The 25089-nt window shown below is 43.4% G+C and overlaps 1 protein-coding gene across 3 annotated transcripts in view; it reads right to left on the reverse strand.

Moving 5' to 3' along the window:
- Nucleotides 1–12822: 12822 nt before the first annotated feature.
- SLC38A1 (solute carrier family 38 member 1) overlaps nt 12823–25089 on the reverse strand; it is a 63872-nt gene continuing 51605 nt past the window's right edge. For all 3 annotated transcript variants that reach the window (XM_075930497.1, XM_075930507.1, XM_006126482.4), the window contains exons 13-16: nt 22955–23073; nt 21802–21943; nt 21613–21710; nt 12823–20452 (exon numbers count right to left, since the gene is read on the reverse strand). In XM_075930497.1, the coding sequence (XP_075786612.1) occupies nt 20351–20452; nt 21613–21710; nt 21802–21943; nt 22955–23073 (461 nt within the window). In that variant the 3' untranslated portion in view covers nt 12823–20350. The remainder of the gene's footprint in view (nt 20453–21612; nt 21711–21801; nt 21944–22954; nt 23074–25089) is intronic.

Genomic DNA, 25089 nt, shown 5'->3' on the forward strand with positions numbered 1-25089 from the left:
AGCTAATAGTTAGGATGATCTCTATTAGATCTGTTTTCTCTTTAGCCTACTTTTCTGCATACTGTGAAGGATGCTAAATGTGTTATACAGACAGCACTCACTTCATTATGGAAAAGACTCATTTTTTCCATTTATCATTAGAAGCTTAGAGTGTGAAGTAACACACAAGTGTCTAAAGTGTGCAGATGTAAGATGATATCTAAGGAGGAAATACTGTTTGTGTGACCTCATTTTACCAGAACCAGGTGCAGACCTACATTCTCTAGCCTGGTATATTTGACTGCACTTCCCTCTGTGAATCTGTGTGGCTTGGTTTAGTGCAAAAACTCTGGCACCTCTGACAAAAGCCCCATATTGACATGTTTGAATTGCCCTTTCATCCCAGGAAGGACAGTTAATTTGTGTCAGGGATTAGATGTACAACAAGCGTGGAAGAGAAAGTCACATGGACGGTTTTGTTGTTATTTTTGCCTGACAGATCAAAGAGAGGGAAGAAGAAGAATAGAGACAACAGAAATGGCACTTAGAAGCACACGGGATACACTCAAGATAATGTTAACTGAAGACCATAAAAACCTATGAGGCCTAATTTTGTAATTCTCATGTACTTCAGTGGGCATTTTGCCTAACGGGGCACAGCATATGTTCCTCTATTCAGACTATCCCTTCACATTTCTATCAATACTGATCTGGGGAACTTTGCTCAGACACTTCCTGGCATCTCTTCTGAGCCTGCCAGAATGACTGCCAGTTATAATGGAGTTTTTGTATTGCTGACATATATAATTAAATTCAAGTCACTAGCCTTTTTCACACTAGTCCCTAAATAGCCATCACTAACCACTTGTTATTACTTACCTGGGTTTGACTTTAATTTTATTTTTTCCCAGTTTGAGCTTTGATAGAAAATAGACATAACTCAGAACTACTGTGGAAGTTTTTTTCATTGCTATAACCACAAATGAGCAGTTTTCTTTCCTTACATGTTTTCCATCCTAAAGTAACCTTCCCCTTCATTGTTGTTTATGTCCCTGCTTGTTTGTTGATTTGCTATGTCGCTTGCAAAGATGTCCCAATTAATTTTTCATTTCTTTCAAAGGCTTGCACCAGTGAGGTACACATTTTTTAGTAACGATGAAGTGAGCAAGACTTGAAAGCTTCCAGATATTGCCCTCAAAGTAATTCACAAAGGAAATCAGGAGTAGGTTTGCTGTTTCATTTCAAACACATTAGGCTAAAGCTTCAGGTAATAGGAATAGTTTTATTCAATAGGATTATGCCAATTTGCACCAGCTAAGGATCTAGCCTTTCAGCTTTTTCCATACAGCCATATTATTCTTCGGATGTGTCTAGACTGGCAAGATTTTGCACAAAAACTTGCCAGCTGTCTACACTGGCCGCTTGAATTTGCACAAGAGCACTGACGTTCTAATGTAAGAATTCAGTGCTTCTTGTGTAAATACTTTGACGCTCCCGCTCAGGGATAAGCCCTCTTGCGCAAGAATACCTGCGCAAGAAGGCCAGTGTAGACAGGCACCTTAATTTTTTGGACAAGAAAGCCCGATGGCTAAAATGGCCATTGGAGCTTTCATGCACAAAAGCGCGTCTATACTGGGCACAGATGCTTTTGCGCGAAAGCACTTTTTGCACAATAGCATCCATGCCAATCTAGATGCTCTTTTGCGGAAATACTTTTAATGGAAAAACTTTTCCGTTAAAACTATTTCCACAAAATCATGACAGTCTAGATGCAGCCTTCCTGTGTTAGAAAGTTTGGAGCATTGCATGGTGCTTTCCCTCAATGAATTTAGGGCTTGGAGAGTTCAGGGGCTGCTACCTGGTACTCGCATTTAACTGCTAATTCACTAGTTTATCTCTGATTCATGCCAGTAAGGACTGAACACTTTAGCCAGCTGATGTCTCTTTAAGTATCCTGTGTGAAATAAAAAGTCTCAGCAGGGTAATCATATTCGTCTGTAACTTTAACAACAAGTAGTCTTGTGACACCTTAGAGACTAACAAAAATATTTAGTATCATGAGCTTTTCTAAGACCCATTTCATCAGATGAATTGGAGTGGAAATAACAAACCAAGATATAGCTATATATAACAGCAGAAGAAGTACCTGTCAATTTAGGATGCATATTAGTGAATCTAATTAAATGGGCTGGATGTGTCCCATTCATAGCTTTTGATGTGAAAATCCAAATGTTAAAGGCAATTGGTTTTGTAATGCATCGTTAACCAGTTAATAACTTTATTCAAGCCCAGAGTAAGTGTCAGATTTGTAGAAGGGAGGCTGGGGAATGCAGTGGTTCAGTGTCTCTGTGCATGGAACTTTGATGGAGCTCTGAGGAGAGTCTCAGCTCAGGTGAATCTCCAAGGTGGAATCACTGCAGGGCCCTCCTCTGGGTAAATGCTCTGTGCTGCTAGAAGTCTCCCTGGCAAAGCATGGTGTAATGTTCACCTCTCTGGGGCTGCCTCAGTGAATATTGCTGGATTGCACTGACGGCAGCGTAGTCACAGCTGTTGGTAAAGTATAAAGGCAAACATTCTGGCCAAAGCTGTTCTCTAGTTCTGTTTGAAAGACTTTTGTTTACTAGGGCTGAACTATTTCATCAGATACCTAGAGCCAAGCGCTTCTTAGACAACTGTCCTGAATTTAGTTGGTGTCCAGATTCCCTAAGGGGAAATGCAGGCTATTTATAACTGTGGTAAACAGAACTGACGCTCTGTGTCCCGTACAGAGAATGGTGAGCCAACACAAGGGTGTGTACCTATTTGAAGAAGCTTAATGTTTTTGCACAGGATGATTAAAGAATCCACAGAATAATCAAAGTCAAAATCCAATGTTTGTCCAGTTCATTTTGGTTTCACACAACTGGTACTGTAGACACCTCCTTAGTTGTGCAGAATTCATGCTCAGTATGATGGAGATAAGGTGAAATCTAGAGATGGCCAACCACTGAAATAGTCCTGCTGTAACTTAGATCATCTCAACTATGTCAATCAGAGATGTGAAAAACCCATGCTTCTGAATGGTGTAGGTTGACAATTTTTCAGTCAACCTAGCTTCTTCCTGTTGGGGGCGGTGGGAGGGGAGAGATGTGAACTAGTCACCTATCCGATAAGCAAATGCTTATCGGATAGTTGACACACTAGTTGACTAGTTGCTCCCCCCCCCCACTTGCTGCCTCTATAAGAAAGAGGCAGCAAGGGGGAGGCAAGATGAAGGGGTGCTTCCAAGTGGCAGCGTTGTGTGGAGCCCAGGGTCAGCTGGGGACTCTGACCCCGGGCTCCATGCGGCATTTCAAAGCGGTGCACTGTGTGGAGCCTGGAGTCAGCTGGGGACTCCTCTGCTGACCCTGGGCTCCATGTGGCGCTGCTGCTTTGAAATGCCGCTGGGAGCACAAGGCCAGTGGGGGACTGCTTGAATCCCCCACGGGCCCTGTGCTCCCTGCAGCGCTTTCGCGTTTGAAGTGTAGCAACAGCCCTGGGGCTGTTGCTTCACTTCAAAGGCGGAGGCGCCCTTATCAACTAATCAAATAGTCGATAAAAATTTAATCAACTATTTGATTAGCCCATTAATCTAAATTTAACATCCCTACCTGTCTGATACCCCTCCTATCGGTCTTAGAAGTGTCTATCTACACTACACTTAGTAGTGCCTTCAGTGGGAGCAGCTACGCACCATAGTGTTTTAAGTATAGATATAGCCTTAGAATAGGCAATGGTAAGCTGGAGCACTGCACAAAAGGAAGATGGACATGTGGCATAGATTCTTCTATGTCAGTTTTATGCTTCCTAAGGATTCCTCTACACCAGGGACATGCTTACCTGTAGGGCAGCTTTCAAGATATTTTGTGCTGCTTGAAGTTGATGAGAATCTGTTCTCTCTATAACAGCTGATCATACTGTCAATGGTTCATTCTCCTGCACATCTACTAACGTAATATATACCATCATGTGCCAACAATGCCCCACTGCTATATACATCGTCCAAACTGGACAGTCCCTACATAAAAGAATCAATGGACGCAAGTCAGATATTAGGAATGGCAACATACAAAAACCTGTAGGGGAACATTTCAATCTCCCTGGACACACAATTGCAGATCTAGTTAGCCATCTTGCAGCAAAAAAACCTCAGGACCAGACTTCAAAGAGAAACTGCTGAGCTACAGCCCATCTTCAAGTTTGACACAATCAACTCTGGATTAAACAAAGACTGTGAATGGCTCGCTAAGTACAAAAGCAGCCTCGTCTCTCTTGGAATTCACATCTCCAGATCAGCTATTAGAAGTGGGCCTCATCCTCCCTGATTGGATCCACCTCGTCATCTCCAGCCTGATTCTGGCCTTCATATTTATACCCTGCCTCTGGAAAGTTCCACTACATGCATCTGACGAAGTGGGTCTTTGCCCACGAAAGCTTATGCTCCAACACTTCAGTTAGTCTATAAGGTGCCACAGGACTCCTCGCCACTTTTGCAGATTCAGACTAACACGGCTACCCCTCTGATACTTGACACCTCTAGTTTATTGGCTCCCACAGGAATGTGAGACTGTTCTCTGAGTAAGTGCAAGGCTGCAGTGAAATTAAAGCACAACCAGACCCAAAGCAGGCACAAAGTTTGCCATTGTGTCCAGAAGGCTATAATAAAATAAATAATGGTTTCTACTCTGTGTCCATATTCCTGGGTCTTGTTGTGTCAACAGTGACAATTGTAGATTCTAATTAATATAAGGTGCCTACGTGAAGTGCAGAAGTTGACTGACCCCTTTCTGTTCATATCAGTGCCAGCTCTCTGCCCACGATAGCCAAAATGTAACAAAGATGGGATAGGCTGGAATGTTCCTGTGCGTGTTGCTCAACAAGATTGTTTATCCATTTGTCTCAGGGCCACACTGCCTTTGGAGAGTGCTGCTGGCAGGCTGCCAGAAGTAACAAAATGGAACTGCTCCCACTGTCTAAATGCCACTGAATATAAGATCAATAGACAAGTGCTTGTTTTCCTTTTATTTTATGATGATCTAATTGCTAGAGATATATAATTCCTCGTTATGCCTATGAAGCCATTTCCTCAGCATCTGGCACTTTTCAGATTATCTATACATAGTATTGGAGAATTAATAGGAGCATCAGCCTTAGAGCAAAAATACTATTGGGAGCCATTGCATACAAAAGACTTGGTGCACTGCACAAACCAGTGAACATACAATTCTTTTATATCACAGTAAATTACAAACTTTGATTATGGTTTAAAATAAGGCGTTCTATTAAGCTCGTGACATCCGTATTTTCCTGCTTTTACTGTGGTCATTAATCTGATCTCACATAAAAATCTCTCCATTCACCTTGTAAGTTTCTTTTCTATTTTAACACTGGGCAGTGTCTTGGCCCGTGATTGCATCACTCTCCTTTCTAAAAGCCTAGCTAAAACAACACCTTTGTGCTATTTAACATGCTTGCCTATCTCAAACGGTGTTACAGATGCCCTGTTCTTCCCATTTCTTTGGTAAATTAAAAAGCCTCCTGGAACACAACTGTGAATTTTAGAGAGCTAATACTGAAGGCAGGAAAAACACATGGACAACAGACTCTGCTCTTGACCTGATTTGAAATCTTGGTAGCACAGAAGTCTGTTCCAGCTCAAAAATGTCCTACCTGAGATCATTCTACTAACCATTCATGGAAAATATAGGCTATTAATATACATATAAAAGGCCTTTGTGGAGTTACTCTGTGACATCAGAGTAAGTGAGAGCAGAATTTGGCTCTGCTAACAGTTGTACCTAAGTTTTTCTTCAGTTACCATTGTATCAGACATAACTAGAATGGTGAGATTGTGCCATGGGTTTCTTAGATGGGCATTCACAGAACACAATTCTATTCATTTACTGTTACCAAACTTGCATGTGCTATTTAAATAATATCAATTGAATGCATTGAGATGCCCAATGTGTGGTATAGACCCAAGAGAGGGCTGCAGAAGGCTCCAACTGCAGCACAAATGGGTCTGCTCTGCTCTACTGCATGGGAATGGAGAGAAGGGCAGTTGGTGGAGCAATGAGTCAACATCCTGTGTGTCATAGAGCAGTGATTGGAGGGGCTTGGAGTAGAGATGTCTATTCTGTGCAGCTGCAGATGTGGGAGATGTACATGGGTACATCTGTACAACCCCACTGTTTTTATGGGATCAAATCAAACTTGTGACTCCAGTGAAGCTAAGAAGGGACAATCTAGTTCCTCGTCTTCACACCTTACATGTCACTTTCTATACAGCCTTAAGGCTTGTAAAATATTTAATGAGCTAGGAGACCAGGCCAAGATTTTCCAAAAAGCAACCAGTGACTTTGGCTCCCTCAGTATTTGGGTGGGCAACTGGAGACACGCATAGGAATTTGATTCTGAGTGTTTCAAGTCAGGAACCCAAGCGCTAAGGCTGCCATAATCACTGGTCATTTTTTAAAATGCTTGTACACAATATTGAAAAAAAAATTGCAACTTAAGAGCTTGGTTTTGCATTGCTTACACAGGTAAAACTTCCATTGACTGAAAGGTACACAAGATAAAGATGCAAAACTACAAGACTGAACCATATGAAAATTTCCCCACTAATCAGTGCATGCAGAGAGCTGTTCAGAGAAAATATGGCGTGTCCAAGGTATTGATCTTCAGAGATTATATATGAAGCTGTTTGCTTACTTGTGTCTTATCCAGATGCAGCTACCAATTTCTTGAATGGTTAAACATAAATTGTTCCTTCTGCTGGTATTCTAAGTGGAGAGTTCACACAGTTCCATTTTGTTTTTGAATAACATAGTATTGACTTCAAGGTACTCTTTCTGAATTGTATTAAAACCCATTTGAGTTTGAGTTCTGTCTCCACACACCTTCCACGCTAAAGCTCAGTTGAGCTCACACATTAGCCTCCTTGCTTGGCGATACCGTCTGTCACCTCTTTGAATGCTCTCTCACAGGTGATGATTTGCTTGATGTCCATTTCTATGCTGCTGCACACTATAAAGTTGTTTTCTGTCGAGAAGGCAGAGGGAGGGGAGGCCTCATTAATTTTATTGCAGTTCAGCTTCAGTTCCTGCAACAAAACTGATAAGCTTGTGAGAGATTTTATCTGAAGATTCAGAGGGGAAGCTGAGTTAGTCTGTAACTGGAAAAACTTAAAAAACAACAAATAGTCTGGTAGCACTTTAAAGACTTACAAAATACGTAGATGGTATCATAAGCTTTCGTGGGCACAACCTACTTCTTCAGACGATTGGAGTGTGGCCATCCAACATTCAGGTCCTCTGAAGAAGTGGGCTGTGCCCACGAAAGCTCATGATGCCATCTACGTCTTTTGTTAGTCTTTAAAGTGCTACCAGACTATATGTTGTTTTTAAGGGTTGTTATTTTAATCTGAAGATTTGCTGTTTCTGCAGTCTTTTAAGAGGCATAAAATGTGCAATTGGCTGCAATATTCCTAAGAGCGTAGACATTCTACTAATTTTTTATATTGGGAATACAGATTGATTGGTGTGTTATAAAGGTTCTCTCACCATGAATTTGAGCTGAATACACTATTAAGCAGTGGCAAAGCCACTAAGAGTTATATAGGTCATGGCCAATGAGTCCCAGTGGAATGAAATAATACTAAAAGACCCCTATTTAACAGTTTGTAACCATGATACATAACCTTCAGAGGAACCTGCTTTTGCCACAGAGACTTCTAGCACAAATCTCATGGCTTAAGTTGGGACTGCTGGAAACTTTGCATGCAACACCACTGGAGCTGTTGCACTGCATGGGAACGGGATCGGACAGGTTGTAGGACAGGGAGTCCAAATCCTGTATCATTGTGCTGAGCTTGGAAGTGCTTATCACGCATCTGTATTGCTACCAACCACCAGTTCCTTTTAGAAGCTCTCTTAACATATGCTTCAGCCTGAGCAGCAAGAGTGAATATTCATCTGTCCTGGTCTCTCCAAACGAGGAAAGAAAGGGAGTGGGAAATAGATGGAGAGAAAATATCTTTCTTTCCTCCCCTCCCTGCAGTAGAGGAGTGGGTGCTAGGAAAAGCTTCCTTTTTGTTTTAAACCTCCCCACAGAGTTCTTCTTGTTCAGATGAGTTATTCAGGGAGATTTTAGCTTAGGGTGGGAGTGTAGCCACCAGGTCATCCATGAACACCATTCTCCATGCCCAGGGCTATATTTAAATAAGACCTAAATGTGAAAAGAAAAAAATTCCAATGCATCTAGTTGTCACTGGAAGTCAGTGGGATTCAAGTGACCTTTAATGCATTATCCAACCCCACTTATCAATTCCTAGAGCCATCCACCCTCTGACAGTCTAGTACTGCCGAGTATCCACTGCTGCGAAAATCATAGAATTACAGGGCTAGAAGAAACCTCTGGAGGATATAAACTTCAGCCCCTTGCTAAAAGTCTCAGCCAGGGATTTGTCAAGTTGGGACTTACAAACCTCTAGGACTAGAGATTCTACCACCTCCCTATGTAAGCCATTCCAGTGCTTCACTGCCCTCCTAGTAAAATAGTTTTTCCTAATATCCAACCAAGATCACCCCCCTGCAGCTGGAGACCTTTGCTCCTTGTATTGTCATCTGTTACCACTGAGAACAGCCTCTCCATCCTCTTTGGAACCCTGCTTCAGGTAGTTGAAGGCTGCTATCAAATCCCCCTTCGTTGTTCTCTTCTAAAGACTAACTAAACCCAAATCCCTCTGCCTCCCCTCATAAGTCATGCACTCCAGCTACCTAATAATTTTTGTTGCCCTCCACTGGACTTCCTCAGTGCATCTACATCCTTTCTGTAATGGGGAGAGGGATCCAGAATTGGATGTATAACTCCAGATGGAGCCTGATTAGTGCTGAATAAAGGGGAATAATCACTTCCCTAGAACTGCTGGCAGTGCTCAGACTAATGCACCCCAGTATGTTGTTAACCTTCTTGGCTAGAAGGGCACACACAACTCATATCCAGCTTCTCAACCATTGTAATCCCCAGGTCCTTTTCTGCTGAACTGCTATTTAGCCAGCTGGTCCCCAGCTTGTAACAATACTTGGGATTCTTCCATCCCAAGTTCAGGACTCTACACTTGTCCTTGTTGAATCTCATCAGATTTCTTTTTGCCCAATCCTCCAATTTGGTTAGGTCACTCTGGACCCTTAACCCTGCCCTCCAGTGTATCTACCTCTCCCCCTAGTTTAGTGTAATACACAAACTTGTTGTGGGTGCAATCCATCCCCCCCATCCAGGTCATTAACAAAGATGTTGAACAAAATCAGCCCTAGAACCAACCCTTACGGCACTCAACTTGATACCAACTGCCAACCAGACATTGAGCCATTGAGCTATCTGTTGAGCCAAACAATCTAGCCAGCTTCCTGTTCACCTTCCAGTACATTTATCAAATCTGTACTTCTTTAACTTGCTGGCAAGAATACTGTGGAAGGCTGTATCAAAATCTTTTCTAAAATCAAAGTACAGGCAGTCCCCGAGTTACGCGGATCCGACTTACGTTGGATCCACAGTTACGGAGATTTTCTCGCCCCGGAGGACTGGAGCGGCGGGATGCCTGGCCCCGCCGCCCGCCTCCTCCGGGGTGAGAAAAGCTGCTCCCCGTCTCCCTGGTCTGCTGGGGGAGCCAGCAGACCAGGGAGACGGGGAGCAAAGCAGCGGAGGACCCGGGGCCGGACCCGCGGCCGCTTCCAGATCAGCTGGAAGCGCCGTGGGTCTGGCCGGGTCCTCCGTGGCTTTGCTCCGCGTCTCCCTGGTCTGCTGGGGGGGATGCAGCTAGTGCCCCCCCCCCCCCAGCAGACCAGGGAGATGTGGAGCAAAGCCCGGGGCCTGTGGTAGAGCAGGTGGGGCGCTGCCGGTTGGTCCCGCAGCACCGCTCCTTGGCGCTACTGGACCAACCCCGCAGCACCCCAGCTGCTCTGCCCCAGGAGTCCTGATTCAGCCGCTGCTGATCAGTTTCAGCAGTGGCTGAATCAGGACGCCTGGGGCAGAGCAGCTGGGGTACTGCTGGGTTGGTCCAGTAGCGCCGAGGACCAGCCGCGCTACTGGACCAACCCAGCAGCACCCGAGCTGCTCTGCCCCAGGCGTCCCCAAGTCAGCCACTGCTGAAACTGACCAGTGGCTGACTACAGGAAGCCCGAGGCAGAGTTGCTCTGCCCCGGGCTTCCTGGAATCAGCTGCTGATCAGTTTCAGCAGCAGCTGACTTGGGGACGCCTGGGGTTCTTAAGTTGAATCTGTATGTAAGTCAGAACTGGTGTCCAGATTCAGCCGCTGTTGAAACTGATCAGTTTCAGCAGCGGCTGAATCTGGACGCCAGTTCCGACTTACATACAGATTCAACTTAAGAACAAACCTACAGTCCCTATCTTGTACGTAACCTGGGGACTGCCTGTATATCACGTCCACCACGTCCCCCATGCCCACAGAGCTGGTTACCTTGTCACTGAAGGCAATCAGGTTGGTCAGGCATGACTTGCCCTTGGTGAATCCATGTCGACTATTCCTGATCGCTTTCCTCTCTTCCAAGTGCTTCAAAATGGATTCCTTGAGGATCCCCTCCTTGATTTTTCCAAGGACTGAGGGGAGGATGACTCGTCTATTTTCTTTTCTTACTGCACATCGGGATGGTTTGTTCCTGTGCCTGGATTGTCCTCCTTCCCTTTTTTAAAAGATGGGCACTACATTTGCCTTTTTCCAGTTGTCCGGAACCTCCCCTGATCACCATGGCTTTTCAGAGATAATGACCAATGGCTCTGCAATCATATCAGCCCCATGGATTTGTGTATGTCCAGCTTTTCAAAATAGTTCTTAACCAGTTCTTTCTCCTCTGAGGTTTGCCCACCCCGTCCCGTGCTACCTAGTGCAATAGTCTGGCAGCTGACCTCATCTGTGAAGACAGAGGCAAAAGCATTGAGTACTTCAGCTTTTCGCACATCATTAGTCACTCGGTTACCTCCTTCACTCTGTAAGGGTCCCACACCTTCTCTGACCACCTCCTATTGCTAACATGTCTGTAGAAACCTTTCTTGTTACTCTTCATATCCCAGACTAGTTGCAATTCCAATTGTGCTTTGGCCTTCCTGGTTACACCTTTGCATGCTTGATAAATCATATATATAGTAGCCCAAAGTCTGTGACTCTGTAAAGCTGAAATGTTGGCTGTTCCCTCTGCGCGACGCTGTTGCCTCCCGCCGCGGCGCTCGGCTGACTTCTGGGCCGTTCAGCCGGGCCGCTACGCGGGAGCAAGTGGCCGTTTGGGGTCTGCATAGAGGTGCTGCATGGGGAGTGCAGACCCCAAATGGCCGCTTCCTCTCGTACAGCGGCCCAGCTGAGCGGCGCAGAAGTCAGCCGAGCGCCACGGCAGGAAGCAACAGCGCTGCCCACAGGAAACTGCCAGGGAGCGGGGCCTGGACGAGCATGTGTCTCTGACATCAGGAAAGGGCACCGAATTCAGAAGGAGGAAAGCAGAGCGGATGCAGAGGAGACAGAGAGGAGAACGGAGGAGGAGGAGGAGAGTGAGAGAGTAAGAGAGATGCAGCAGGAGGAGGAGAAGAGAAACACAGAGTGAGAGGTGGAAGGGGGAGAAGAGAAAGAGAGAGACGGAGAGAGAGGCAGGAGGTGGACGAGAGCTGAAAGAGAGAGAGAGAGGGCGAGGCAGTAGGAGAAGAGAGAGAGGCCGTTTGTGCTGCTTGCTCCCGCACGGCAGCCCAGCTGAGCAGCACAGAAGTCATCCAAACGCCACGGTGGGAGGCAAAGCGGTGATGTACATGCCCATGGGGCGGGGCCTGGATGAGCGTGCATCTCCGATGGAGACAGAAGAGAGCGAAGAGAGAGTGAGAGGCAGGAGGGGGAGAAGAGAAAGAGAGAGGCGGAGAGAGAGGCAGAAGGTGGAGGAGAGCTGAGAGAGAGAGAGAGAGGGAGGCAGTAGGAGGAGGAGGAGGAGGAAGAGGAGAGAGAGTCCAGAAGCTCAGGAGACAACACCGACATAGAGGAGAGACCTGAAAATCCTGTCTTCTGACGGGCTAATTGGCTAGTATATTTATACTCTTCCCTAGTCATCTGTCAAAATTTCCATTTTATGTAAGCTTCCTTTTTGTGTGTAAGCTCATTAAAGATTTCACTGTTAAGCCAAGCTGTTCGCCTACTATATTTGCTTTTCTTACTTCCCATTGGGATGGTTTGTTCCTGTGCCTTCAATAAGGCTTCTTTAAAATACAGCCAGCACTCCTGGACTCTTTTCACCTTCATGTTAGCATCCTAGGGGATCCTGTCCATCAGTTCCCTCAAGCCTTAAGTTTAATAGGATTATTTGTACAGGCTGGACCTCCCTGGTCTAGTGCCCTCAGCACCTGACTGATCCTAGAGGGATTCTGCTGGACCAGGGGAGGTCATTTCTGGCTCTCCTACTACTGGATTCCACCTGCTCTTGCCCTCCCTCATCCCCGCACTGGGCTTCCTGGCTGCTCCCTACAATCCAGCTGAGTCGTGCACCAGCTCCTGACCTTTCCCCCAGCCCAGCTGAGCTGTGCACTGGGCCTCCCGGCTCCTCCCCATGGCTTCCGCAGCCCATGTGTCACCCCCGCTGCATTACACCAGGTTCCTGTCTCCCCGCTCCTCGCAGCATGCCAGGACACACTGATTCTGGAACATGTTGCCAGACCAGGGAGTTCTGGTTTATAGATGCAACCTGTGTAAGTAGTACTTAACATGAGTAAGAGCTATTACCTCATGCTACTTAACAGATTCATATTTGTCCACTTAGAAGAATGAACATAACATTCACATTATTTTAGATCACATTTTTAATGTTTAAAAACTATATATTGTTGACAGATTATAGAACTTATTACTTCTTACATTTATTTACACACAACTGGGAAACAATGTAATCTATTTGCTTGTTTAATATGAACAGCACAAAGTAGTTAGCAGGAGCAAAATATCACCTTTGAGTGATGACTCATTTGAGCATCTCATTGGAAATGAACTGATATCAAAGTGTACATCACGCTGTAGTGTTTGTACTACAGCTGGGTGAACCTTAACTTACAGAGGGACTGTAAAAAATGCATGTAGTATAAATAATCTAAAGTTCAAGTCTTATGGAAAAATACCTTTTAGAGTTTGTATTGTGTTGGCTCAAACACTAAAAAGATGTATATGTGCAGCAGTTTGAAAAGCTCTGTAAAAGAAACTAATTCATTTTCTTTCAAATTTGTGCTCATGTTTAAAACAAATATTACTTCAAGTCTAGACTTTATCCAAAGCTACAAAGCAAGCTTGGAAAATAAATATTTATTTTTAGACCCGTTTCTCAACTTGTATTTTTTATAAATACTGAATACTACATTGTACAGTTTTAAACATGGCATGGAATATGTTCAATCACATTTGTTTCTAATACCTGTTTGTAAAGCATGATTATTTAAGTGGGTGAAAAAATTCACCTGGTGCAGCAACATTAACAAGGTTTGTTCATTATATTAGTCCAACTTGATCCTTACCAACAAACTAGGCGGTAACTAGATATTGTGTGGTCACCTTGTTCATGGAGGAATGTCACCCATCATGAATACAGCTTGAATAATTTGCTATTGAGAAAATACAAATACAGGCATTATCATTGAATTCTAGCAAATTCACTGGACTACATTGAAAAAAATGCACCCATTTTCTTGCTACACCAATCAATATAATTATAGTTTTAGGTTTAAAGTTTACTTGAGGCAACAATGACAAAGGATAGAAGGGAGGGGCGTTCACTTTGTTAAGGGGTATGTTGCTATTCAAATTTGGATATAAACAACTCTTTGTTAATATGCAGAGACTAACACTTCTATTTCATAGGGGACAAATGCAAAAATATACAGCATCCTATTTATTTACAATATATATACACATAAAAATGAAACATTTCATACAATACCACACAACTGCATAGATTCATCTTTAGAAATAAACATGTGCACAGTATGTGAATGTTCAGACCTTTTCAGCCATGAACTTACTAATTTGCTGACATTTTCAGTTTGTAACAGAAAGCCTTACATTTTGATACAGAAACAAATAAAACATTATTTGTATATGTTATAGGAAACCAGTTTTCCTGACGCAAAGTGCTCTTGGAAACTTTTGTGTGAGCTTCCTGGTAGCAGGAAATACAACTATTTATTAGCCCTTTCTAATTTGAGGATGGGCTATAGATACTATATTATATTATATTAATGATTCAAATAACACCATAAATATGTATGGTGTTTTGTATCATGTGGCAGAAGTACTTCAGTTGAAACTCATGGTGCCCCCAAATATGTTGTCAAAGTTTAATTTAGATGTATGACTGGTCAAAATAGACCACACGTGTATTCTTATTAAGCTCAGAAAATCATCCTTCTGGAGTGGATGGATATCCTGAATTCAAGGGGCCAGTACAAGGGTTGTGCACCTCTGAGATCCCACTTACATCCTCAAATTGGTGCTTATGTGGCACATAGGTCTTGCACAAGCCCTCTGTACGCTTCAACCCAAAACAATTTAACTTACACGAGTCTTGTATTTATGTTTATAAATGGGGAAGGAGAGAGAAGATAGATCACTCCTTTGTTTCTCTCCACAGATCACCATAAATGAAATGTTAGTCAAGATCAAAAGCTAAATGCAAAGGATTTTATGGGCCAGATCAGTCAGGCAACATAACACTAACTCAGGATCTATTCCTAATAAAGTATTAGGAACTCCTGCTTGAAACCACTTCCTCCACTCCCAATAACGGTAACAAAATAGTTTAACTAGTTTTATGTCCAGCCTATGAATTTGCAGTGTCCACAAGTGACAAATTCTCTAGGAAAAGAAAGCATGCTGCCACCTACTAAGGAGATACAGTACTCTGGATCCGATTAATTTAACAGAGGAACTCGTATAGCATTTTACAGTGCTCTCAATATCCTAGCTAAAATATGGGACATACTTTTGTTGGCTACAAGTTCACTATTCCAAACTGAATAATATCAGTACATTTTACAGATAACCCTATACAAATAATGTCATGCATCAGTGATTCTGTCTGTTACAGCAGAGTCAACTGCCTTCTGTTAAGAATGTATAAACCTGATGAGAAAATAAAAAAGTATATTATTTCACGGTCTGTAGCACAGACATCAACATACATGTTATTCCTTTCCATAAATAGCTATATATATATGAAGTCAGTAAATCCATCTGAGTGAAATTCCCATGCCAGTACACAGCGGCTGTGTCTAGACTGGCATGATTTCGCGCAAATATTTTTAACGGAAAAGTTTTTCAGTTAAAAGTATTTGCGCAAGAGAGCGTCTACACTGGCACGGATGCTTTTGCGCAAAAGACATGCCAGTGTGGATGCTCTCTTGCGCAAGAAAGCTCCGATGGCCATTTTAGTCATTGGGCTTTCTTGTGCAAGAAATTAACTTGCCTGTCTACACTGGCCCTCTTGCGCAAGAATACTTGCACAAGAGGGCTTATCCCTGAGCGGGAGCATCAAAATATTTGCGCAAGAACCACTGATTTTGTACAGTACAAAGTCAGTGTTCTTGTGCAAATACTCGCGGCCAGTGCAGACAGGAGGCAAGATTTTGCGCAAAATCTTGCCAGTCTAGACGCACTCAGCCTGTTTAAGGACTCAGCCCTTTCTTTCAGGCTAGAAATGGTGATGGTTCTATGCCTAGGGGAAATTGCAGTCAGTTCAAATACAATAATCCTCTAGTAGGTAAATTGAGGAAGGAAACAAAGAGGGTGAGGAAGAGTAAAAGAGGAGAGTGCTGAACTCTCATTGAAAACCACGGAGAGTTGGGCATATAACTCATTTGTGCCTTTTAAAATCCCCCTCAATATCTCCTCTGCCACAGTCCCATCAACTCAGAAACCTATACTGTCAGCAGCAGAAAACGGAAGGCAAAGGGAATAGGAGGGAGAAAGACATAACACAGTCACCTTTGAAATTTTCACAGGCTAAAATTAGTCTTTTAGGTTTACTGACAGCCACTGCAGTAATTAATGTGGTGGTGCATGTCTATATTGCTCTACCTGTTTCAATGGTGCATGTGTTCTCCAGGAGCATTTCCACCAAACTAAAAGGGAGAGACTGCAGAGGTGAGAAGCCAATCTGGCAGCTCTGCTGGTAGGTCCCTGCCTAGAACCCACCTCCTGCACAGGCTTCTGGGCTCCTAGCAGGCTTCCCCACTCCCTGGCTCCCTGTTCCTCACTAGGAGTGGGGTAAAGCTATTTCAGGCTTCTCATTGCCCATTCCTGAAAGGGAGCCAAGGGAAGCCAACTAAGGCTTCTCTGCTCCAGCTTCTTGCCCCCATAACCACTCCCCACTTGCAGCTGGCATGGGTAACTACCAGCTGGGAGCAGGGTCCAGCAACCCAGCTCTCCAGGGGAGCAGGGGCTCCTGCCATGAAACTGACAAGAAAGCTGATAAAAGAGATGCAGTATCTCCATAGACACTGCACTGCACTATACCAACATAAGCGTATCCCCTCTCATGTAGGTGGAGTTATTATACTGGTGGAGAAGTGCACTTACACTGGTGGGACAGGCTGTAGCATGTACTCTGACATAAGCAGGTCAACATAAACTGTCTTATGTCAAGATAACTATGTTGCATAGACCAAGTCCATAGGGTCAGAACCCTCCAGGTCCTGAGCCCTTCCTGCAAGTTATTAAGTGACCTCAACTTCTAATGACTTCAAGTAATGTCAGGACAAGGCAATAGGAGTGAAGGCCATTCAACAGCTCACAGGAATTTCAGTATCTTGAAGTATCAGGTCTGTAAAAAGAAAAAGTTGTAGTGACACATAATATCCAGATACTATTGCTAATCCTAGTCTCTTTTTCCTTAGTTATAGTGTGAGCATAAAATGAATTGGCCACTGAAAATGAGTGTCATCACAAATTGGCAGGTATACCTGAACTTACGAAGATCATCATTCAAACCCTGAATGTGCATCAGGATGCCTGTTAGCCATTAGTTCTGTTGCTAGGAACCTTGCACACCTGTATGACAGCAGGACTCTAATTGACACCTCAGTAACAATACAACATGAACAAATGCATGTTCCTGGCAGTACACTAGTACTAACAATGATTCAGTATGTGATTATATAAGATCGCCTGCTTAGTATCTGAATTGATAATGTCAGCAATTCTCCACATAGACAATATGCCACAACACAAACACTAGCTTGTAGATAACAAGTGCAAAATTAAGAGTGGCTCTGCAATATTTTGTTTGATATTGAACAAACAGAAATTGGACTTTTTAAAATATAAAAAGTGTTCTACTTAAAGAGATGTTACAAAATGAAAATCTAGCTTGATTCCAATTGACAGTCCAGTTTTGTATAAGGGCCTGAGCCTGTTCCCACTGAAGTCAAAACTCACATTGACTTCAGTTGGAGAAGGCCTGACCCTGGACAGTAAGTTAACTTCTTTACAAGATCAGCCTTAGGTACAGGCAAAACTATCTTAGTATGGATTTGACATTAAGTATGGCTAATAGTGGTAGTTTTTGCTATAACTGGAGTTTTTCATTTTTTCTTTAAAGGTATAGCTGTATTTAGAAGTAGATTTATATGGAATAAACTGCATATTTCTGACTATTTCATTTCACACAGAAATCAGCTCTGCCTTTTCCTGGTTGTTTTCAAATGTTCAGTGCGCTTCCTACCAAAGGGCTAGTACAGGTTGGTCCTTGCTGGTCCAGCACCCATGGGTCCTGACTGGTCTCGAACAAGGGGATTTGCCAGACCAAGCAAGGTCCCTCTCCTTGTGGCCATGCTGCCACTGGCTTAGGGCTCCAGCCTGCCCCTGCTGCTGCCCCAGTTCCCTAGGGCTCTCTAGATGCCACTGGCCCTGCTGCTGCCAGGGCTAGAGCGCCACAGCCAAAGCTGCGCAAATGGGGCAGACCTCTGCAGCTGCCTGGCTCTGCGGCTACAGCCAGAGCTCCGCTGTCACCTGGCTCCATGGTGTGGGCCAGAGCTTTGTGGCTCGGGCTGGAGTTCCCTTGCTGCCGCTGGAGCTGGAGCTTCCTGGCTGTATCCGGAACTCCCTGGCTGTATCTGGAATTCCATGGCTGCTGCCAGGCTAGAGCCCCACAGCTGCTCGGGCCATGGAGCCTCGCTGGTGCCAGAACTCCCTGCCATGCCACCCATCCTCCACCACCACACACATACAAACACTGGGATCCCTGCTGAGTCGCTTGTGTCCCCTGTGGCGCGCCTGCCCCACCACCAGACCTCTCTGTTCCTGGGCTCTGTGGTCCAAGAACATAGATGGTCCATGCCGGACCACGGATGTTGCAGGACCAGAGAGTCACGGTCAAGGGAGGTAAAACCTGTAGCATAGTACTGACAGCTGATGCGTAGCTCAGGAGGGGTATGTGTGTGCAAATCTGGGATTAAAATTTGTTTCCTTGAAAAATCCCCCTTTTTTTAAAGTGAAAATTTAATATTCCTCTTGGTCTAAGGTTACTCATAGAATCCTAGGGCTGGAAGAGACATCAGGAGGTTATCAAGTCCAGCCTTCTGCCCAAAGCAGGACCAACCCTAACTAAATCATCTCAGCCAAATCTCTGTCAAACCGAGACTTAAAAACCTCTAGGGATGAAGATTCCACCACCTCCTTAGGTAACCCATTCCAGTGCTTCACCACCCTCCTAGTGAAATAGTTTTTCCTAATATCCAACCTAGACCTCCCCACTGTAACTTGAAACCACTGCTCCTTGTTCTGCCATCTGTCACTACTGAGAACAGCCTCTCTCCATCCTCTTTGGAAGCTCCCTTCAGGAAGCTGAAGGCTGCTATCAAATTCCCCCTCACTTCTGCAGACTGAACAAGCCCAAATCCCTCAGCCTCTCCTCGTAGGTCATGTGCTCCAGCCCTGTAATCGTTTTAGTTGCCCTCTGCTAGACCCTCTCCAATGTATCCACATCCTTTCCGGAGGGGGGGGGGGGGAGGAACTGGACACAATACTCCAGATGTGGCCTCACCAGTGCCGAATAAAGGGGAATAATAACTTATCTAGATCTGGTGGAAATGCTCCTCCTAATATGCCATTAGCCTTCTTGACTACAAGGGCACACTGTTGACTTTTCATCCACTATCCTTTTCTGCTAAACTGCTACTTAGTCAGTTGGCCCCCAGCCTGTAACAATACTTGGGATTCTATCCTTGTTGAACATCATCGGATTTCTTTTGGCCCAATCCTTCACTTTGTCTAGGTCACTCTGGACCCCCATTCCTGCCCTCCAATGTATTTATCTCTCTCCCTAGCTTAGTGTCATCCGCAAACTTGCTGAGGATGCAATCCATGCCCTCATCTAGGTCATTAATAAAGATGTTGAACAAAACTGATCCTAGAACCAATCCTTGGGGCACTCTGCACCTGACTGGTCCTGGAGGGATTCTGCCGGTCCAAGGGAGGTCATTTCTCCCCCCACCCCCATCTGCTTTTCTGAAGTCCGAGGTGTGAATTTTGCTGCTCTCCTTTCTTTTTTTTGCCAGAATCTTAAAATTTACCATCTCCTGATCACTACTGCTCAGTTTGCTATTCACATCTACTCCCCCTACTAGTTCCTGCCTGTTTGTGAGCAGCAGGTTAAGATGCGCATGGCCCCTGGTCAGTTCCTTAAGCACCTGATTGAGTGTGTGTCCTTGCATGGTAGTTTGTCGTGCTATCAGCTCAACCACTTGGGCTGTCTGCTTCAAAGACTTTTTTACAAAGAGCAGCACCAAGTGTAGGACATAACATAAACACATTTCAGAATGCTGCAATTAATAAATGAGGGGAAATAGTTTACAAATAGTAATGAAAAGCCGGATCAAATGTATGCAATTTAAGAAAAAGTTTTGGTTAACAAAGAGATTGTGAGAACAGAACGTCATTTATGAGAACTAATACAGAATCTGGGTTTGTGAACAAAACAAAACACTGCTTGCTCCAAAGGACTCAATGTTATGGTTTGGATGTTTTAATATTACTACAAGAATAATCCAATTCATGGCCAGAAGAGTAAAAAAATAATTATAGTTGGAACCAAGTAGCAAAACCAGATAAAACTTTGCAGACAATCAACATAACCTTAACATTGAGGTCATAACTCACTAGAACTGGAGAAACTAATTTTCTTCAAGAAAATACATCTATATCAGTATTTCATTATTTGGATCCGATTTGAAGAAAACGCATAGTGGATGGGATAGATAACCAAACGGAATGGTGGTGACTTTGGTGAGTAACAAACAGGGATGTATCCATTTCAGCATGATGTTGACTTCAGTGGCCTTCAGCTCTATCTCCCGAGTATACCCAGTCATAGATGACCAAAGGAATGCTCACTAGGGAAAACAATATTCCCAATGCCATGAAAAGAGAAGCCTGGAAGAAAAAAAGGGAAGGAGTCTTTCAGACAAGCCAAAGAGCTCATTGCAGAATGAAGTAAAATACATGCATTAGATCATCCTGTGAGGGTCTACTTGCACAGCATTTCAGTCACTGTCATTTTATGGAGATAGTGAATTAACTCACATATGTAACCTAAGATTCTTGCTTGCCAGTGCAGAGCAGTAACTATGGGATTACAAGCCTGGCCCAAATGAAGTTCTTATTTATGGAGGAATCAAATAATATTAATCTATATCACTGTTGTCAGGGCTCGACAATCTATTGAATCTACTCGCCCATGGTGAGTAGATTTCAGCCCAGTGCCCCGTTTACCGGCGGAGCGCGCATGCGCAATGCGGCTCTTGTGCATGCACGGTGCAGGGATGGCGAGCGGCTTTCGCTGTGGTTCGTCAAGCCCTGACTATTGTAATATGACCAAAACCAAAGGCATGATAACAGAAGTGCTGGTTCTGACAGTGCAATCCATAGTGACTATTCAAAATCTTCCATGATCATATTCACAGCTGGGAAACTAGCAGGATCTTTCATCTTACCCAGGGAAGTTTTTGTTCTAATCTCAGTATGGGAACACATAAGATTGTGACATCTTCTGGACTGCAAACTTCGCTTGACAGCCACTAAAAACTTTAAGATCAAATTTTCAGTCCTGTTCGCTCACAAATAGTGAAGAGCTGACTCATTTTGCAAGGGGCACCCAAAATTTGACTGTGATCCCTTAAAACAAACGTGAAGCGCTGCAAACATGAAACACTGCATGTTCTTTCATGCAACGAGTTGCTATGGTGGCAATTCTGCTGCTGCCCAACTTCAAGGGATTCAGAACCTTGTTAGGGATAACTATTATTTAAACTGTGGTACATCTGGCAAGCCTCCCAAGAGACACCCCATTCAGATCAAGGTCTCAGTGTGCTAGGTGATGTACAAACACTCAAGAAAATAGGGTTCCTGCACCAATAGGCTTACAATCTAATTTAAGACAAGCTAATGCACAGGAGTGTGACAGCTAGATGGAGGACAAGGATAACATGGATAAGGTCACATATGTTCAGACAATCATATTAGATCTGTTTTCAATCTAATACATCTTAATGAGTAACAGGAAAAGCACTAAATTGATCTACAGAAAAACATACCCCAATCCTCTGAGTAAATTTTTCTGTATCCTGATGTGTGATTTTTAAATACAGCGATGAAGGAAGAATGAAAATCAACATATTGGCAGAAGTTACTCCTGTAACATTCAAATAAATGTTAGATATTGTGGAATTTCACATCTGCTAACAATAGCTATTTATTGTTAGTATAAAATGAGAATACTGTACCTACAACTCCAAAAATATCCTTCATTGAGGGGATAAAAATTACTAACAGGTTGATGATAACCAGGAGGACAAGAGTAACTACAACATGACGGCATAAGTGAAACTTTGTTGTTTTAGCCAGCTCAAACAAAGAAGAACGCACCTATAGGTAAAAGAAGAGTTATCTGTTAGGAAAAGCATGCCCCATTCAAGCACATATACTGATTTTTATTGTTTCTGTGCATGACAATGAGATTTGTATAGATGTCCCACTAATTCTGGAGGATTCAAATATACTGCTTTTGGAGAAAGCTTTACATTGAACTTAGAATCAGAGAACTGGATTTTTGTGGGTCTGTACGAATATATTTTCCGCCAGATTATATTTCTTGACAGAGATGGGGGAGTATGTTAAAATGTACATTTTTTTACTTCTAAATTAATTGCTGTTCTGCTAGGGTGAAAGCTTACGTAATCGGCTTTGTGTGTGGAATTAAACAGTGATGGGAAGGAAATGAAATTCTTTTCCATCCAACTCTGCAATATAGCCTCTCTGTGGCTGCCATTCCAGTCTACGTATTAGGATGGAATAACATCATATACATGGGTGGGGAGATGTTGAATCTACTGGAGCTACATAATTGTGGAGTCAGTGAATTCTTTCCCAGCCAGCCTCTAATGTCCCTTTCTGTTGCAGACTCTTTAGATGTTCTGCAGAGCTCCTCGATCCCTGCAACACAGAGGACAAATGGAGGCTGATCTCATGGTCAGTTCGCCCCGCTCTCTCATTAAGAGTCCTATTACAACAGGGTTACTGAAAAGGATTTCTGTGTTTCCTTTGTTCTTGGATGAATTTTATCCTTGACTTTGCCCCTAAGAGATCAATAGGGTAGGATAAGACCTTTATGTGTTTTCATTTAAAATCAACTTAACACCTTCCAATTCCAAGAGTGATTAATTTATTTATAAGATATTTTCTTTCTCTCTCATTCAGAACTCCCACTGGAGTGAATGGGAGTTTAATATCTGAAAAGTACCTGCAAGATCAAGTACACTCCGTAGTGTGTCACTGATTCAAAAACCAAGCCACACACATAAGCCAGCCTTGATTTAGGAGAGTGCACCTACTACAGATCTTTAGCTATTCCCAAACTGCACGGAGCCTTATACTTACAGTGAAAAACAGCACTGGCACTGTGAGTATGACTGCAAAAATGACAGCCACACGCACTGCCAGGATGAGGATGTCATCTCTACTCTGGTAGTTATGAAGCAGATCTGAATGCACATTGCCTGCAGGGAAGACAATAATGTAAGTGTTCCAGCAAATAGGCAATTAATTTTCAGAAACCATCACTTAACAACAGCCTTCTTGAACAATAAGTGATTTATCAGCAACAAAAGGGTAGGGAATGAAACATTCTTGAGCTAAAGTAGTGTTTTTAACAACATTCTAGTGATTCCATTATTCAAGATTAACTCTTTGGGGCCCTCTTTCAAGAAAGCATCCCAACCAGGTTAACTCTAAGCTAAAGTCCATTGTAGGAAGACCACAGGGAGGTATAGCATAGCTACCAGAGATTTTATGGAAACCTGAATTTATATCAAAATAACCAAATGCACTGTCCCTGCTGAATTTATACTAAATTAATAGGATGCATTGAATAAGTCCAAGCAGTAAATAGAGTGCTGGGAGAAAACAGAACAAAGCTCCCTTTAGGTCAACCCTTTCCCAAAGCATCATGAGGTTTCTCCAACAACACCAACAGCCATCCAGCTACCTCTGGTGGCTGCCCCCGCAACCTTATTTTCTTCACCCTTGAACCTACCCTCCTCCCTCAGCAATGCTCACAGCCACTGCATGATCACAGCCACTGCACCTCAATGAGCATGTCCTGGATAAACACCTCTTAAACAGTAAGCCATGCTATGGACCTGGTGTACACGGGCTAGCAGATAGGGAAGACACAGAATTTGTTTGTTTCAGGACCTTTAAAAATTCTTATAAATGTTGCCCTAAATGCACTGGGCTCAAAAATATATTAATCTGCCTTTTCCTGGAAGGGTATGTCTACACTGCAGAGTTTTTCCGGAAAAAGAGCCATTTTTCCAGAAAAACTACACTTATATCCACACTGCTATTGCGTTCCTTTGACAGAAAGTCGAAAGAACAGAGGGGTTTTTCCGACAGCGGTAAACCTCTTTCTACGAGGAAGAAGCCTTTTTTTGAAAAAGCTTTTTCGGAAAAAGGTGTGTGTGGACGTGGAAGAGAGTGTTTTTTTGAAAGAAGAGGTCTCCAGGAAAAAAGCACAGGTGCCCTGGTGGCCACTCCATCCACAGTAATCACAACTGAAATGCAATATAGTGTGCACGCTAATCAGTATGGACGCTATCTTCCGAAAAAGCTGATCGCTTTTTCAGTGCATTTTTGCTGTGTAGATACTCTCTTTCGAAAAAGGTTTTTCTGGAAGATCTCTTCTGGAAAAGCTTCTTCCGAAAGAAGCTTGCAGTCTAGATGAAGCCAAAGAGTTCAGAGTTTGTTTCTGAAAGGTAACCTGAGAAAATTGATAGCAGTGATCAGCCTGTATAATTTGAAGTGGGAAGGCTGGAGGATAAAGACCTTGAAGGGGGCTCATTGAGAAGATACAGATTTAAAATATCTGCCATTTGATGCAATCTGGTCTATATGTAAAGGCAAAAATATTGCTCATCAGAAAGATTTGAACTTTCAGGATAAACCCTCTCTGGCAGGAATCACTTTTCAGTATACAGAAAGAGCCTGAAATCATCCCAAACTTCCTTTCAGTTTGAGGGTGGAATTTTAAAAGGGGGCTGACATAGTCCCTTCTTGGACCTGACTTAAACCACATGAGGTGCATTCTCCCATTACAAGCCCAAGTTTCTGCCTCTGTACCTATGATCTCCCACTCAGCATGACAGCGAAGTATACAACCCATGCAAGTGACATTTAGTAACACTTAATTTTTTGTAACCATACGCCTGTAGTGTAAATATGGCAATATCTGCAACACCCTGAGCAAACAGACAAGGGTTGTTGGTTTAAAAAAGGGAAGACCAAAATAAAAATGCTATTCTGGTCTATGAAAGGATGGTGGAAAGGGCTACAGAAAAAGATGCATATAAGAGGTATGTTCCTGTCAGTCTCAAACAATGATCCATGGGGAAGGAGAAAATTAATGCTGCTACGCAACTTCAGCTCTGTCAATTGCGTAGCTAAGTCGAAATAGCTTAATTCGGCTTTTGGTGCTGTCTTTACAGCAGGAAGTCAAAGGAAGAACACTCTTCCTT

Source organism: Pelodiscus sinensis, chromosome 1 (assembly GCF_049634645.1).
Source record: "Pelodiscus sinensis isolate JC-2024 chromosome 1, ASM4963464v1, whole genome shotgun sequence".
NCBI classification, from domain to species: domain Eukaryota; kingdom Metazoa; phylum Chordata; order Testudines; family Trionychidae; genus Pelodiscus; species Pelodiscus sinensis.